The sequence below is a fragment of the Drosophila obscura genome, unplaced genomic scaffold, assembly GCF_018151105.1.
Source record: "Drosophila obscura isolate BZ-5 IFL unplaced genomic scaffold, ASM1815110v1 contig_9, whole genome shotgun sequence".
Taxonomy (NCBI): Eukaryota; Metazoa; Arthropoda; class Insecta; order Diptera; family Drosophilidae; genus Drosophila; species Drosophila obscura.
In genome coordinates this window covers 2,897,972-2,914,499 of record NW_024542883.1, presented here as the reverse complement: position 1 = coordinate 2,914,499, position 16,528 = coordinate 2,897,972, and the positions used below count along the sequence as shown (strand labels likewise).

Genomic DNA, 16,528 nt, shown 5'->3' with positions numbered 1-16,528 from the left:
AATGGGAAAAACAACAACAAAACATATGATATGTCAGAATTGTCTCAGACAGAAAACTCGGTTTGTGGATTATCCTCTGGGATTCTCTCATTTATGAATGCTCTGCAAAACTCATGCAGGATATTGCACAAGTTATGGGCTGAAAGCCTTCTGACCATTCTGTACTCAGAAAAGTATACGGCTATACAAAACATAGCTTTAATAACGCCTCGTTGTTATCGGGTACATCTTTCTCCCAAAATGTCCCAAACCGCTTCTCAACAAACATAGAATATATATTTGTATATAAAACATTGATTGGATTTTCACCGCAGGCAAATGTGAGCATCATGGATGGTGGATGGTGTCAGTGTCGGTGTTTCACATCTTTCAAAAATTTCCACCGCTGCCCCGGGGTGGGCACACTGTGCAGAGGGTATAGGTATGTGAATTTGAATGCTCACATCTCCGAAACTATCAGCCATGCTCCGGTTATCGCAAATCGCAAAAATTTATTTGACAGTCAAATTTGACAGTCAAATCGCAAAAAAACCTAAGCAACAAAAAAGTGCGAATTCCCATCTGACCGATAAAATAAATGTTTGTTCCTTAATTCACCGATTTGTATACACGTACTTTAAAAGAGTTAAGCCTAGTACCAAAGACTATACAATACAAAGATGGTGCACAAGGAGCAAATGCTCGTTCAATTTTCGTTTGACGTTTCATGGTACGGGCGCGCGGGGTAAATTTCTTCCATTCTCTTTTAGACTAGCCTTTGCCTCTGCTTTCGGTCGACAGAATATACCAACAAAATATGAAGTCTGACGACGGGAATAGGTCCAGGGCCGGCAGTCGCCTAGGGCCCTGCTTAGGGCTAACAGAAAAATTTGTTAAAACAAAACAAAACTCCAAATAATAAATAAAAAACATAATAGCCACTGAGAAACATACAAATTAATCAAACAAATATAAAATTCTAAGTTTATATTTCAAATGCAAAAAGAAGGAAAAAAATGGCGTAAAAAAAATGGAGAGCTCCAGATTGATGGTTGCCCAGGGCCGGTTGAGGGTTGATCCGGCCCTGAATAGGTCGAGTTTGGTTTTAAAGTTGTTATTTGTTTGTATTGTGTGTATTTACAGTGGGGAATCAGCCCAAAAGAGGTGGAAAATTAAAAAATATTTTATGAACGCTTTGAATAAAGTAAATGTACACATCTATCTAGTAGAGCATTTTCCAGAGCTTTAGCGAATCTAATTTTCAAGAACATTTTAGTTTAGGAGATATAAGCAGAGATATGATATGAAAATTAAATGTTCAAAAATGTATTGAACCCTTTTTCACTTTATAATTTATCAAGCTGGGCCCACTGTGTGCATCTGCTGGGCGGTCTCGAGCTCGCTCGGTTCGTTTCTTACGAACAGACGAAGCTGTCAGGCAGCGGGCTCGCGGTGACAGACGAAGCATAGCCAAAAAGAGAATTGAAACACCGCGCGCTCCCCCTGTCCGTGGGGCGTACCGGTAAGCCTCGCCATAGAACAGCTTTTTGGTCGCTCATGCAGCATCTTGGTATTGTATAGTCTTTGCTAGTACTCAGATCCGACAAAACAATTGCCTCTTCGCCTACTCTTGTCCGGCTGAGGTTCCATAAAAGAAACAAATAGAAAATCTATTTTTTTACGATTGCAGGTGGGATTTCCCAAAATTTCCAAAACCATCTTCTGGCAAACACGAACAACTGAACCAAATTTGAGCCAAATGGACACAGCCGTTCCAAAAATTAGTTTTTTCGCGATAGACGGTTGGTTTTTTAAAAATTTTCTTTCGTAAAAACATTTTCCTGGTAAATACGAACTGAATATAAATAAAAGGCGAGTCTGCAAAGCCGCTCTCACGTGATGAAGCACTATACATTTTTCTCTCTCCATTTTTATATATATAAGTGGGCCGTCAGCTTTTCGGGTGATACAGGGGGACTAATGGATGAAGGACCAGGGAAGGAGACTCAGTCAGTCCGCCGTCTTCTAGCAGTAACCGATGCGAGGAGGACTTTCTATAAGCCAATCCACGTCGCACAGTGGGGCCTCTGCCGAGAACAGGTGGCAAAAGTTATTTTTTGAGTGAGAGTGATAGAGAATTTTCCAAGGATTTTGAAAATGGAAACCCTAAGAAAATCGGTCTTATACCGCTATGCTCCGGTTTCCGTAAGTTTTTGCGATTACGATTTTGGAACAAATCGGACGAACTGAAATTGTGTGCGATCAGGTTTTCGTATTTTTTTCTATCGATAGTGTTTTCATCCCAAATTGTTTTGCGATATTTGTCTTCAAAAAAATCTTTGTTTGGATTGGAAATGGAAATATTTTAGTTAAATATCCCATCGTTTTGGCAATCGCATTATATTATATCCAAAAGAAACGAGAAGGAACGTGCGTGGAAAGCTTTTGTGGACTCTACTTTTATGACCGAGCTCGGTCAGTATATAACTTTTTTAACGAAATTTTGAAATACAATTTTAGCAGTGTGATATCACATGATAAAAGCCTTGCTGGAAGTGAGCAGTCAGATTCAAGAGCGCGGAGCATCGCACCGGATATTGCCTCAAGTGTGACGCAACTGGGCACAGAGCGACCCAAGTTGCTTTATCGTGAACAAGCGCAAGGAAGCAAAAGACTACGCGGGCATCACAAGATGTCCAACAACCAAAGGTGGGTCCAGCAAGCCGCCCCAATGATGAAGCTATTGTAGCTAAACCTTAACAGCTGCGCTGCGGCTTAAGAACTGCTGAGTCAGACCGTGCGGGAAATGGCAAGGTCTGCCATCCTTAGCGAGCCATACAAAACTAGAGATTCCTCTGGCTCCATCTTACCACCAAAAAGCCAGCGCTATGGATATGCCGCGACAAATCAGTGTTGTTCGCGCAAAAGTTTGAAGTATTTGCACCTATAGCGTCTACATCGCCACAAGGCTGTCCCTTTCCGAATTCACAGGAATTCTTGACAAATTAGCAGCCGATGTTGAAGGTCGAGGCCGAAACGATGATATTTAACTTAACTAATTATATCCGTACTCAAAAAGAGTTAAGGGGTATATTGTATTTCTGGTAAAAATGGATGTCCGTCTGTCTGTCTTGATGAGCGCCTAGACTATAAGTGACTATAAGAGCTAGGGCAACCAAATTAGTTTCCAGACTCATGTGATATCACACTGCTACAAGTGTATTTCAAATTTTGCCCCGCCCCCTTCCGACGCGGAAAAGACGAAAATCTGTGGCAGACACAATTTTAACGATACGATAAAACTAAGAACGCAGTATCGTAGAGAATGACTATGTCTACCAGATTGCCCAATCTGAATTAAATCGGATCATAATTATAGCCAGAATGAAGAAATTCATTTTTTATTGGTTCCCCCGCCTACTTCAGCCAGAGACCCGCTACTCATTCTCTTTCTCGCTCGCACACTCTGCCACGTTCAGTGCGCGAGCAACCCCTAGCGGAGGAGATGTGGAATCTAAATGGTATATGTAGAATCTACATGTTAGATGTAGAATATACATAACAGATGTATATGTAGATAACAGATGTAGCAAAAATATATAAATTTTTTTTAAATTCTAATATTTTAAAAAATCATAAGCTCAAAAATGTATATACTGACTGAGTACGGGTATACGTAGAGTCGCGTCCCTAGAAGCGACTCACACGTTCCTTCTCGTTTAATTTGGGAACGAAACACCATCGATAGTAAAAAGCTGCAAATACCGGAGCATTTCTTGTACTATTCAACATCCAGGGAATTTTATTATTAATCTGTCATTGATTTTCGTTTCCAATATCGTCGTGGTGCCAAAAATGGTCTTTGAAATGAGAACAAGGTATTTATATTGATTTGTTATTGATACAATAAAATTTTCGTTAAAACCTATCGTCTTTTTCCAGTCGTTTCAGCATTGGTTCTTGTATGTTGTAGTACTTTACCATTTCCTGTGAAATAATAAAAATAAAGATTACAATTTCCTGCACACCTTTTACTTTCATACCTGACAAAAGAGAACATCAATGGCACAAATTGCCTGAGCAGACCCTTTTGTAGATACATTTCTGGGATTTGCAACACATCGAATCTGTGGCAAATCATTAATTCCTGGCTCAATACGAATCATGTTTTCTTGAACAAGAAATGAAATATTCAATGAATTCTGAACAGAGTTCATAAAGTTTGTAGGGTGACAAATTAATTTGAAATACGGAATGGGCTGGTCGTTACCAGTTCTGTACATTTGTCTGATTTGTTTAAGCGTATTGCTGACCGATGCTGAGCCTTCCTCTTTGCGCAGCAGCTTGTCACTTTTTTTTGGACGTTTTTCTTCAACCTGCAAAAGAAATGCAAATTACTCATTGTAATTGTTAGGCTTCGGTGCCTCATCCCAAAAAATCAGAAAAAAACGAGAAGGAACGTGCGAGTCGCTTCTGGGGACGCGAATCTACTTATACCCGGACTCAGTCAGTATATACATTTTTGAGCTTATAATTTTTTAAAATTTTAGCAATAAAAAAAAAATTTTACATTTTTAATTTTTTTGCTACATCTGTTATCTAGATCTACATCTACAATGTATATTCTACATCTAACATGTAGATTCTACATGTACCATTTAAATTCTACATCTCCTCCGCTAGGGGTTGCTCGCGCACTGAACGCGGCAGAGTGTGCGAGCGAGAAAGAGAATGAGTAGCGGGTCTGTCTCTGGCTGGCGGAGGCGGGAAAACCAACAGAAAATTCATTTCTTCATTCTGGCTATAATTATGATCCAATCTGATTCAGACTCAGCAATCTGGTAGATATGGGCATTCTCTACCATACTGCGTTTTTAGTTTTATCGTATCCTTAAAATTGTGCCTGCCACAGATTTTCGTCCTTTGTGGAGGCGGGGCGAAATATTGAAATACACTTGTAGCACACTTGTGTGATATGACATGAGTCTGGAAACCAAATTTGGTTGCCCTAGCTCTTATAGTCTCTGGATCTAGACGCTCATCGAGACGGACAGACGGACATGGGTATATGGACTCGTCTATTGATGCTGATCAAGAATATATATACTTTATGGGGTCGGAAACGTTTCCTTCGTGCGTTGCACACATCCACTTCGACCAAAAATGTAATATAGCCCTTAACTCTTCCAGTACGGGTATAAAAATAGTCTGATATTGTTGTTATGCACTAATGTATATGTGGGTAAGGTCCGTCTTGATTTTCGAATAGATCTCGGAGACAATAAGAGCTGGAGCTCACATTTCCTGTGCATTTACAATTTTCGAAACATTCCCTACTAGATTGGAGAATCTGGTTGTAATTGCAACGAATGAAGATAAAGATGAAATAAAATGCGCAATAATGAACAAAAAGATATTGCTACATATACGGTAACTACATATATAACTGACTTAATGGTCCGATTTACTTATTGATCAAACTCAATTTTTTTTACCAATTTTATATACATACTACTTGTTCATACTTACAACAGTTTTTCGTTTTCGTATACCACGGCTCTTTTGAATGTGTTGCTTCGGTGCAACATCGATAAAGGCTATCATACTATCATTAGTGCATAACGGCATTCCAAACTGAATAAATACAGTGCAAAGAGAGTCCCAATTTTCATCGTTGTCTTTAAAAACTAAATTCGTCTTATAATATTACAGGTTAATTTGTGACAATCATATATGTAATTTTTCTACTTTTGTACTTACAATAGCTGTAAAGATCATTTGATCAGTAAAGTTTGTGTTATATTGTATAGCCTTTCCTACTACTTCATGATTGCGCCTTAGCAACTCAGTGTCTAGTACGAGCTCCGTGGGATTTGTACGACGTTCTTCCTGTCCCTTTGCAATTTCGTTTGATTTTTTAAGTATAGTTTCTATAGCCAATATTGAATCGTCGAATCTTTTATTTTCAAGTTGTTGCTCTGGTTAAACAAATTTAATTTCATAAATTAATTTACTGTAATAAAAATAAATCAATGTCTACTTACCAATCTCAATGTTTTTTTCAATTAGCTGTTGTAAACGCATTATCCGAACATCTTGTTCGCTGTCTTCTGTAAGCGAATCCATCCTTTTAAACACATATGTATATATATACCAATTTTTAAATTCGCGTTGTAGAAAAAATTATATTGATGTTTTAGAAGTAAACCTATTAAATATATAATGTTCATATGTAAAAAAAGTCTTCTAAAACTTGAAACATTAGAAAATGGAACACAAATGGTGTGATCAACAATTTAACCCTCAATAGGCTTTTCCCACACAGCACATCTATGATAAACGGTGCGAATTGTTGACAGATGTGAAACTCAGATTCCCACAATCCAAAATCCATTAAAAATATCACACAATGTGTTGCGGCGGAAATATTGTATTTTTTTTAAAAGTGGATGTGTTTAACGCAGAGAAGGAAACACCTCTAAAATATAATAACTTTCTTATTTCAATAGTAAAAAGGTCTTTTAAGGACAAGGTTTTCTTTACTAAATCTGATTCCACTTCTGCAATGATGTAGTTTTTAAACAGTTCAGTTATATGTGCGTCCTACTTTTGACATCAATTAAAAATATAAAACCTCTACAGTTCATTTAAGAAAGAATTGTCTGCAAAGGGAAATTTAAGCTGAAAGGAGTAAACCTCGTTCTTAAACACCTTTTTACTATTGAAATAAGAAAGTTTTAAGAAAGTTATTATATTTAGAAAAATTATTAATTTTTTTGTTATTTTTTTCCCCATTTTCCTGTCTGTCATTGTTTACTTTTTCGTAGCTGCGTAGCAAAAGAATATTCTTGCAATATTTCCATAGTGGGACGATCCTCTACCTCCATATCTGGATTTGTCTACTATAATAACCATTTTTTCACGAAAATGCATGTAGGCCTTCGGCTGGGGTGCTGGGACCATTCGGCTGTGGTGCTGAGACGTTCGGGTCGTGGGCCTGAGACGTTCGGCATTTTTTGGACATGTTCGATTCATGATGAGATACGAAAGCAAGCCGAGAATTGCAAATGCATGTGTGTACACAGACACGACAAAATATTTATGAATTCTTATTTTCCGAAACCGTTTTGAGTTTGTTTAGAGTTTCGATTCCAGGTTACGTAAATGTGTGTGTGCCATGTATTCACACATACTATGCTTGTGTGTGGGCTCTACAATTTTTTTCCGCTTGAATTGGTTTTTCGTTTTGTTTTGAGGGCTGATGTAGCAACTTGAGCTGACCTGCTGCAAAATAAATAAGGAATGGGCAGAGTGGGCATAATTCATATAAAAAGATCTTTAAATGCAATTATTTGGATCGTAAAAACAGGTCTCTGAAAAATATATGTAAATTTATTGAAAAAGTTGATATTACGGCAGCAACGAAGTCGAAAGCCGACGGTATTTGCACAATATTTATTTACATAAGAAACAACTATAACATACTGTATGGTTAGTGGCTCAGCGCAGTAATTGTGGGTGAAACAACAATAGAGCGTGTTTCTTAACCCTCAGATGGACCATAGGGTTCTTTTTTTAAGGTTCTTAATTCTTAAATAAATTCGAATCTTAAAATAAAACGTTTTTATATCTAATTTAATTATAATTGTTTCGACAGCCATTAAAAATTTTTGTTTAACATTTTTTGTTATGCTAACCTGTTCTTTGCACGTTCTTGAGGCAAAAACTACAATACGTAATTTTTGTAGTGCAGGGCTAAGGCTTCCGAAAAAATTTGTTCGCACACAACCATTCTTTCAACAAACATACGATTCGGCAGCCGACGAGACCACCTTATATGATTGAATCATTCCCTGGCGCAGCTTGGCAACTGAAAGTAACCATTTTAGAATATAAAACCCTTAACTACTAGTACATAAAAAGTCCTGTTGGAAGATTAAGATCCCCCCTTAAACAACTAAAATTTTGCATGAAAATTATTATCATGGACGAGAAAGCACATACGAAGACACTGGCAAAACAATGATATTATTAAGAAAGCAGACAATATTTAAACAATGCCAAATTAGAATAATTAAAGTAACACCTTTTTTTCCAATATTCATATCGATTTTATCTACTTAATTTTAACTTTTTTGTTTTTAATTACCAGGTTGTCGCCCTGATGAAAATTATTGATTAGTTCTTTGCTCTTTTGACGTCAATTGCAAAAAAAAAACGTCTTAAATGGAAAAAAGGAACTAGTGTGCAACGGATGGAGTATTTATCAGGCAACAAAAATATATTAACTTAAATAATAATTTTTGTTCTATATTCTGCCTACTGTAAAGAACCGTACACCGCACGGAAATGGCCATTCTCTCGGTTCATTATTCCGATATCTTCGTTTCTGTAGTTGCAACATCTAAGCTTATTCTCTGTATCTCTCGTTCGAGCTCGGGTTAGCAGCAACGCCGAGCTGCTATATCGCTCTCCTAGCTTACCATCTCTGGCTCTCTTCTAAGAGGCAGTTAGTCGTGCGCCGATCGTCGTAAATTAGGGGTGACATATAAATCTCTAGCGAAATTGGAATCAGCTGAAAGCAATTCCGCCTAAAAATTTCAAACAGAATTCCGAGCAATTACATTTTTTATTATTTTCACAAACCGAAGTCGAACTAAGGTTCCTAAAGCCTAGTATATAGATCCAAAAACTGTTTGCCAGCAAAAAAATATCATATATTCTTCTAGCGGCCAGTGGTGTGACCAGAGGTGTGCACTGCATTCCGTAGGGTTACACTGCCCGGACAGCTGCTTGGTTATGTTTAAAGTTAATAAAATGCATTTCTTCGGATGAGGTAGCTCTTCCCCAGGCATATCCTGGGCTGCCCAATGTGTCTGACTATCAGCAGCAGCAGATGGTGACGCCTCCCGTGCCGAACACCGTGAAGAAAAAATGTTTTGTAGTCTTAATACAGGCGCCTTGGGTGGTAAGAGAAAAGGTCTGTGCATTAGCGACGAAGGAGCTATAAGCTAATTGTTAAGCTATTAAGCTTTTTATACCCGTACTCAAAAAAGAGTTAAGGGGCATATTAGATTTGTGGTAAAAGTGGATGTGAGCAACGAAGAGAAGGATTCGTTTCCGATCATATCTATCAGATCGCCAAATCTGATTCAGATTGGATTAATATTATAGCCAGAATAAAAATATTAATTTTCAGTTGCTTCCCCCGCCACTACCAGCAAGAGACCCGCTACTCATTCTCCACCTCCTCCAGCGCTGTATCCACTACTCTTTCTCTTTCTCTCTCGCACAATCTGCCTTGTTCAGTGCGCGAGCGCCCTCTAGCGGAGGACATGTAGAATCTAAATGGTAGATGTAGAATATACATTGCATATGGGTATTTCTCTGTATATGGGTATTTCTCTTTCTATAAAAACACTTTTGAGCTAGCAAGCTCTTTCAGTAGCTGTTGCAATTGTTTTAATGAATAAAAGTCGTTGATTTTAGTTAAATATATTTGGCTTATTAGTTGCGCGATATAGGGGCCGGCAACGATCAATATTGCTTGTGTGCATAGAAAACGCGATTCGGACGAATATATGCTGTTATGTATGTAGAATATTGATATAAAGGGCGAAGGTATGTTCTTGCAGGTTTAGGACCAGATCAAGACGAAAGAACTTGAGTGCAATAATGATGACGATCAATTTAAGACTAAAAGAGGGCAGGTGTACCCGTGCCCTAATGCAAGCAAGAGAGAGAACAAAAGAAGCGATAGAAGCTCGGGCTGCTGCTGAGCCGAGTACGAGCGTTAGATAGAGAGAGAGAATGCGAGAGAACAGCATAGATGCTGCATCTGCAGTAGCAAAATTAAGAAGGAGATATAAAGAGGCGAAAGAACGGCCGCTGCTGTGAGTAATTATAAGCGGTTACAATATTTATATGCGGTGGGCAATGCAAATAGCAAACAAAGGTGGAATTAAGTTATTTTACACCACTGGCTATTACACTACTCGAGAAAATTTAACTTTATCTTTAGGCTGTGAACCAAAATGACTTTTTCTGATAGATTTCCGGATTTAAACATTTTTGTAGTACTTTATTATTTTTTTTATGGTGTCATTTTTTTTTTAAAGAATTTTTAAAATCTGTTATTTTTTTCCAGGTTTTTTTCAGAGGTTGTGCTTCTATTTTTTACATAACTTAAGTATCTTATATCTGGTTGCAAAGAACTTTGAAGTTCTGACAAATGCAGCTATAAATTTAACCCAGACTTTTTGTATCTGCAGCTTAACGCCTAAAAGATATTAAGCTTTCAAATTCAAATTTCATAAAATTTTTTGTTTTTTTTTTCGAAATTTTGTTTTTTCTTAAACTCGGAATAAGTCGAAAAAAAAAATTCTTGGCCAACGTTTTTAGTTTTAGATAGACGCATTAATTAGACGTCGTTTAAGGTATTGTTCATTATTCCCGCGTTCGGCGTTCGGCTCATGACGTTCGGCTCATGACGTGACAAGTGTGTAACACTCCAAAATATATGATTGCATGCATAGAATAATTTTTAGCTGCCGAAACCGATTTTGCTTGAGATGTCAGTTTACGTAAATGTGTGTGTGCCATGTATTCTCATATACTGTGCTTGTGTGGGCTCTACAATTTTTGTCCGCTTGAACCGAAATGGGTTTTCGTTTTTATTTTAGGGCTGATGTAGCGACCTGAGCTGACCTACCGCAACATAAATCAGGAATGGGCAGAGTGGGTGGCGGTGGGAAATAAATTCAATATATAAAAATACAAAAAAAAATGGTATTTGTTTGATTTATTTGAAATTGCACATTTACATATACCTAATTTAGATAGGTTTCTTTTATAAATTGTGCCATCTGCTTTCGACTTTGCAACTTTATCAATACATTTTTATTTTTCAGAGAACTTTTTATTACGATAAAAAGCCTAAAGTAGTGCCTTATATTTAGTTGCTCGAAGTAAATACCTCCTCCAGCTTTATTGTCCATCTTAGAGCCATATGTAAAGACTTGTATGGCTCCGTCCAGGTGGTTCCTCGAGCCAATTGTCTCTGTGGGGGATTGCAGATTGTGATGCTTCTTCCGCATTGGGAATTAAAACAATCTTTTCCTTAAGAAAAGCATGGGGAATTTTCCTCTCCATGTGCATATACATTGCAGCCAGTAGATTTCTCTCGCATTTGTATCCGAGCTCGCCCATATACGTACATATGCAAAAGTTTATTATTTTAGATTTATCTTTTAATCATACATGGAACGAGGAATATGGATGTGACTTAATAAATTCGAATTTTTTAAATGAAGTCATATCAAGTCAAAATATAGGACTTAATTTCAATCCGACAAAAACTTCAGTGATCACCATAGGTAGAGGAAAGCAAAGCAAATCCAACAGCATGATTGAAAACCAAAAGCTTGTTGTTTAAAAAAATATAGTTTTCCTAGGCAGAGTACTGAGTGCTAATATGTCGAATGTACAACATATAAGGAAATTAAAAAAAGAAACAAAAAAAGTGAAAACATCCCACAGGTAGCAACTACAATTAAACCAGAACTTAAACCAAAAGTAGCGGTTAACATTTTTAAATCGTTTGTAAGGTCAAAACATGAATATGCACTTACTTGTCTAACACGGGAACCGGTGCATGCAAGGACCTCAACATTGCTCAGGCAGGAGCTTTAAGAAGATATGTAGGTGGTACACCTATGACTTCCAAACGTGAAATTTTTGTTTTGGCAGGAATTTTACCGCCTTACTTTAAAGCCAAGTAACTAACGGCTAAGGAACTCTTTAAAATCAAGAACCATAACAGAGCATTTTTCATTGAAATAAGATTGTCCAATACGGCTACAAGTTACACGGAAATTTTAAAAGAGTTTCAGTACTTCTTTGTAAAAGACAAAATACTAAGCAACAACAAGAACATTTTAGCAGATGAAGAGATAAGGGCGTATTTTCTTGAGAAATTTAATGTATATAAAAGAGATGGTTGGCACATAATATTAACGGATGCATCTATTCGAAGCAATAAAATAGGTATTGGAATTATAGATTTTTTGAAAAGAAAACAATCAGGGGTGCCACAGAAATCAGTTCCGCTGGAAAATCACCTCAGTTCCATTCCGCGGTGACACACACTGATTTTTCAGCGGAATCAAAATCACTAACAATTTATCCAGATTAAATACACCCATACAACACACCCAAAACGATTCAAATCGTACTCTCCCATAAAAGTTGTTCAATTGGTGATTAACCCTCATCCAAATAATTAAACATTATACATGTTAAGTTAATAAAATAAGCATTTTAGTAAATCACTATCCGATCCGCTGACTGAAGGGCCACCTAGGGCGATTCGGACTTTCGAAGTTAATACCGTAATGCCATCTTTTTTAAGCCGAATTCTGAGCAAGATATTTAATATTAATTATATTGAAAGCATTCTGTTTTTTTTTTAATTAAGCATTACAAAAAATAGCTCATTGCAGTAAAACTTCCTTTACGTCAAACGTGTGCACATTTGTGCAAAACATTTGTAGTCATTTGTAGTTCTACAAGGTGGCATCGCTTCAAAATGCCAAAACAGAACTAACAAACCATTTCTACACATTAATGCCATTGCATTTATGTCAAAAACCCCTGTTCGGCTAAGTGCAGACCCATGGCAGCACAAATAGAAGCATAGCGATCATAATACCAAAAACTGGTAATTGTAATGAACTAAATTAGCAGTAGTTTGACAATCACAAAAACCACACGTATCGTCTGAACGCGAAAACGAGTCCGATGCGCATCTGAGAAGCCTGAGCTGCAAGGTTTGATTTATAATATGTTGTCTCCGTAGTTCTTCGATGGCAAAAAGTGTCGGTAAAAGCATTTTAATTAAGTTTACCGTAAAATTCAGATGTGTGTTTTTTTGAACAGCTGATTACTGCCATACACGGAGAGTTGCCAGACAACTACTAGAGTTGCCGAGTACATTGTTTTGTTTGCTTTGAAATTATAAACGTACAGCTTTGAAAAATCAATTATTTCATATCATAAAAGAAAACGAGAAGGAACGTGTGAGTCGCTTCTGGGGACGCGACTCTACTTATACCCGTACTCAGTCAGTATATATATTTTTGAGCTTATGATTTTTTAGAATTTTAGAATAAAAAAACATTTTACATTATACATTTTTTTGCTACATCTGATATCTACATATACAATGTATATTCTACATCTAACATGTAGATTGTACATGTTCCAATAAGATTCTACATCTCCTCCGCTAGGGGTTGCTCGCGCACTGAACGCGGAAGAGTGTGCGAGCGAGAAGGAAAATGAGTTGCGTTATCGTATGGTGGAGTGGGCAGGGGAAGCAATTGAAAATTAATTTGTTCATTCTGGCTATAAATGTGATCCGATCTGATTCAGATTCGGCAATCTGGTAGATATGGTCATTCTCTACGATACTGCATTTTTAGTTTTAGCTTATCTCTAAAATTGTGGCTGCCACAGATTTTCGTCCTTTGTGGTGGCGGAAGGGGGCGGGCGAAATTTTGAAATACAGTTGTAGCAGTGTGATATCACATGAGTCTCGATACAAAATTTGGTTGCTCTAGCTCTTTTAATCTCTGAGATCTAAGCGCTCAACAAGACGGACAGACGGACGGACGGACAGACGGACGGACATACGGACATGGCTATATCGTCTCGGCTATTGATGCTGATTAAGAATATATATACTTTATGGGGTCGGAAACTTTTCCTTCTCTGCGTTGCACACATCCACTTTTATCACAAATACAGTATACACCTTAACTCTTTTTTGAGTACGGGTATAAAAATACAAACCAATTGTTTTGATATGATCAAATCAATAAAACTGCAAAATGAACCCTATTCGAATTGAATCTTGTAAGGTGTCAACCCTAGGCTTAGTTCGAATTTGGTTTGTGACAATGCTAAGAAAAATGAAATCGCTCGGAGTTCTGTGGCACGGCGGAAATTTTGAAGCGGAAATCCTCTGCGCGGTTTCCCATTTCACTAGTGATTTCTGTGGCACCCCTGAATATATGTGTTTTCTAAATGTTCACCCGCAACGACAATAGCGACTTCGTCAATTGTTGTCGCATTAAAACGTCTCGCGTGTTCTCCTACAGGCGACTTATCAGCTTTAACGACAATGAACTTTTTATTTAGGCTGTGAACCAAAATGACTTTTTCTGATAGGTTTCGCGATTTAAACATTGTTTAGTACTTAATTTTTTTTTTTAATGCTGTCTTTTTTTTTTAAGAATTTTTAAAATCTGGTATTTTTTTAATGGTTTTTTTCAGAGGTAGGGCTTCTATTTTTCACATAACTTAAGTATCTTATATTTGCATAGTACTTTGCAGTTCTGAAAATCTGACAAATTCAGCTATAAGTCGGACCCGGACACTTTGTATCTGCAGTTTAACGCCTGGAAGATATTTAACTTTCAAATTCAAATTTCATAATTTTTTTCGGTATTTCGGAAAAAGTCGAAAGAAACAAATTCTTGGCATGCATTTTAAGTTTTAGATAGATGCATTAATAAGGCGTCGTTTGCTCATTAAAATCTATGGATAAATGGTCAACTTGCAGCAGTTTGACCGAAACGACTCAAAACTAATTGTTTTGAATAACTTTTGTCACGCCAAATGACGTCATCTGAAAGCAATTATTATATTGCTGGATATGAGTCAAAAAATGATTAGAATATTGCCCATTTCCTGAAACCAATGTAGTGGCTCTGGTGGCGGTACCAATGGTATCAATTTAACTTGACCGCTAGCGCAACACAATTCAGTAGCTTCAATTCAGCAACGATTTGCTGTGAACTGTAATATATTACCACTTTATAATTGAATGCAGCTCGATAGGGGTCTAAAGCAGAGGCCGGCAGAGTCGTATGCACTGTGCCACTAACCATACAGTATATAGATGTGCCAGTTCATACAACGAAAGGGGCGCAAGCTGAGTGTTCTGTCCCGGCTCCCAGCGCTTCGGCTCTGTGAGGCTGAGACACTCGGGTCGGGAGCCAGGCCATTCGGGTCGGGAGCTGGGCCGTTCGGCATGTATGACTCATGTCGAGAAGCGAAAGCAAGCTGAGAATTGCAAATGTATGTGTGTAAACAGACACGACAAAATTTTGTATCAATTCTTATTTTCCGAAACCGTTTTGAGTTTCGTTTCCAGGTTACGTAAATGTGTGTGTGCCATGTATTCACACATACTATGCTTGTGTGTGGGCTCTACAATTGTTGGCCGCTTGAATTGGTTTTTCAAGGGTCGAGGCATTGACGAAGCCCTTCATAAAATATTTTTCGTTTTGTTTTGAAAAGCTGTTGTTGCGTCGGTCGCGCGGGGTATTTCTTCCATTCTCTTTTAGGCTAGCCTTTGCCTCTGCTTTCGGCTCGACCCGCGTCGAGTCGAGTCGAGCGACAGAACACACCAAGAAAATATGAAGTCTTACGACGGGAATAGGTCCAGGGCCGGATTAGCAGTTGCCTAGGGCCCTCCTAGAAATAAAAAAAAATTTTGTTGAAAAGACAAAACTCCAAATATTGAATACAAAATATAATAATATAATATAATATATAATATAATATATAATATAATATATATATATTATATATATATATATATATAATATAATAATATAATAGTAATATAATGGTTGCCCAGGGCCCGGTTCAGGGTTGATCCGGCCCTGAATAGGTCGCTACATCACATCAGCCCTCAAAACAAAACGACAAACCAATTCAAGCGGCCAACAATTGTAGAGCCCACACACAAGCACAGTATGTGTGAATACATGGCACACACACATTTACGTAACCTGGAAACGAAACTCAAAACGGTTTCGGAAAATAAGAATTGATACAAAATTTTGTCGTGTCTGTTTACACACATACATTTGCAATTCTCAGCTTGCTTTCGCTTCTCGACATGAGTCATACATGCCGAACGGCCCAGCTCCCGACCCGAATGGCCTGGCTCCCGACCCGAGTGTCTCAGCCTCACAGAGCCGAAGCGCTGGGAGCCGGGACAGAACACTCAGCTTGCGCCCCTTTCGTTGTATGAACTGGCACATCTATATACTGTATGGTTAGTGACTGTGCATAGGAAAAAATTTCGGGCAGCGCAGTCGGCACACGTACAGCGTAAAGACTTCGTGTGGTTTCGTTATTCTGCCTGATGACGTAGCGGACAAAAGGCTTCATATTCTGCTCGCTTGCCTCAGCGGCAGAGAAGCATTCGTGTGCCCTATGCACAATTCCTCGGCTTTCGCAGCGGCAGAGAAAAAAGTAACGTATTTGACTTCGTGTCTGTTGTCTTCGCACACAAACGCACCAAAAAAATGTGTGAGTCTGTGTGCCGACCCCTGGTCTAAAGCAACATTTCTATGTTGTTGATCTCGATTCCATCGATTCCGTTCAACTTCATTCCTCGCTTCGCGTTGCTCGTCGGTTTGACGTGCTCTTGTATATGTGTGACTTGCAGAATTGCGAGTTCTGCGACTTAAGC

The 16,528-nt window shown here is 38.0% G+C and overlaps 1 protein-coding gene across 3 annotated transcripts; it reads right to left on the bottom strand.

The window, feature by feature from the left end:
- Positions 1 to 3,758: 3,758 nt before the first annotated feature.
- Positions 3,759 to 6,199, bottom strand: LOC111081521. 3 transcript variants are annotated; one of them, XM_022377603.2, is made up of 5 exons: positions 6,024 to 6,199; positions 5,740 to 5,957; positions 5,509 to 5,613; positions 4,023 to 4,355; positions 3,759 to 3,966 (listed from the first exon to the last, which is right to left on the bottom strand). In XM_022377603.2, the coding sequence occupies exons 1-5, from the start codon at positions 6,103 to 6,105 to the stop codon at positions 3,898 to 3,900; spliced, it is 807 nt and encodes a 268-aa protein (XP_022233295.1). In that variant the 5' UTR covers positions 6,106 to 6,199; the 3' UTR covers positions 3,759 to 3,897. The 3 variants fall into 3 exon arrangements, with proteins under 3 accessions (XP_022233295.1, XP_022233294.1, XP_022233296.1); XM_022377602.2 differs by having other exon boundaries at positions 5,509 to 5,676; positions 6,024 to 6,197; XM_022377604.2 differs by lacking the exon at positions 6,024 to 6,199 and having other exon boundaries at positions 5,509 to 5,666; positions 5,740 to 5,832.
- Positions 6,200 to 16,528: the final 10,329 nt, after the last annotated feature.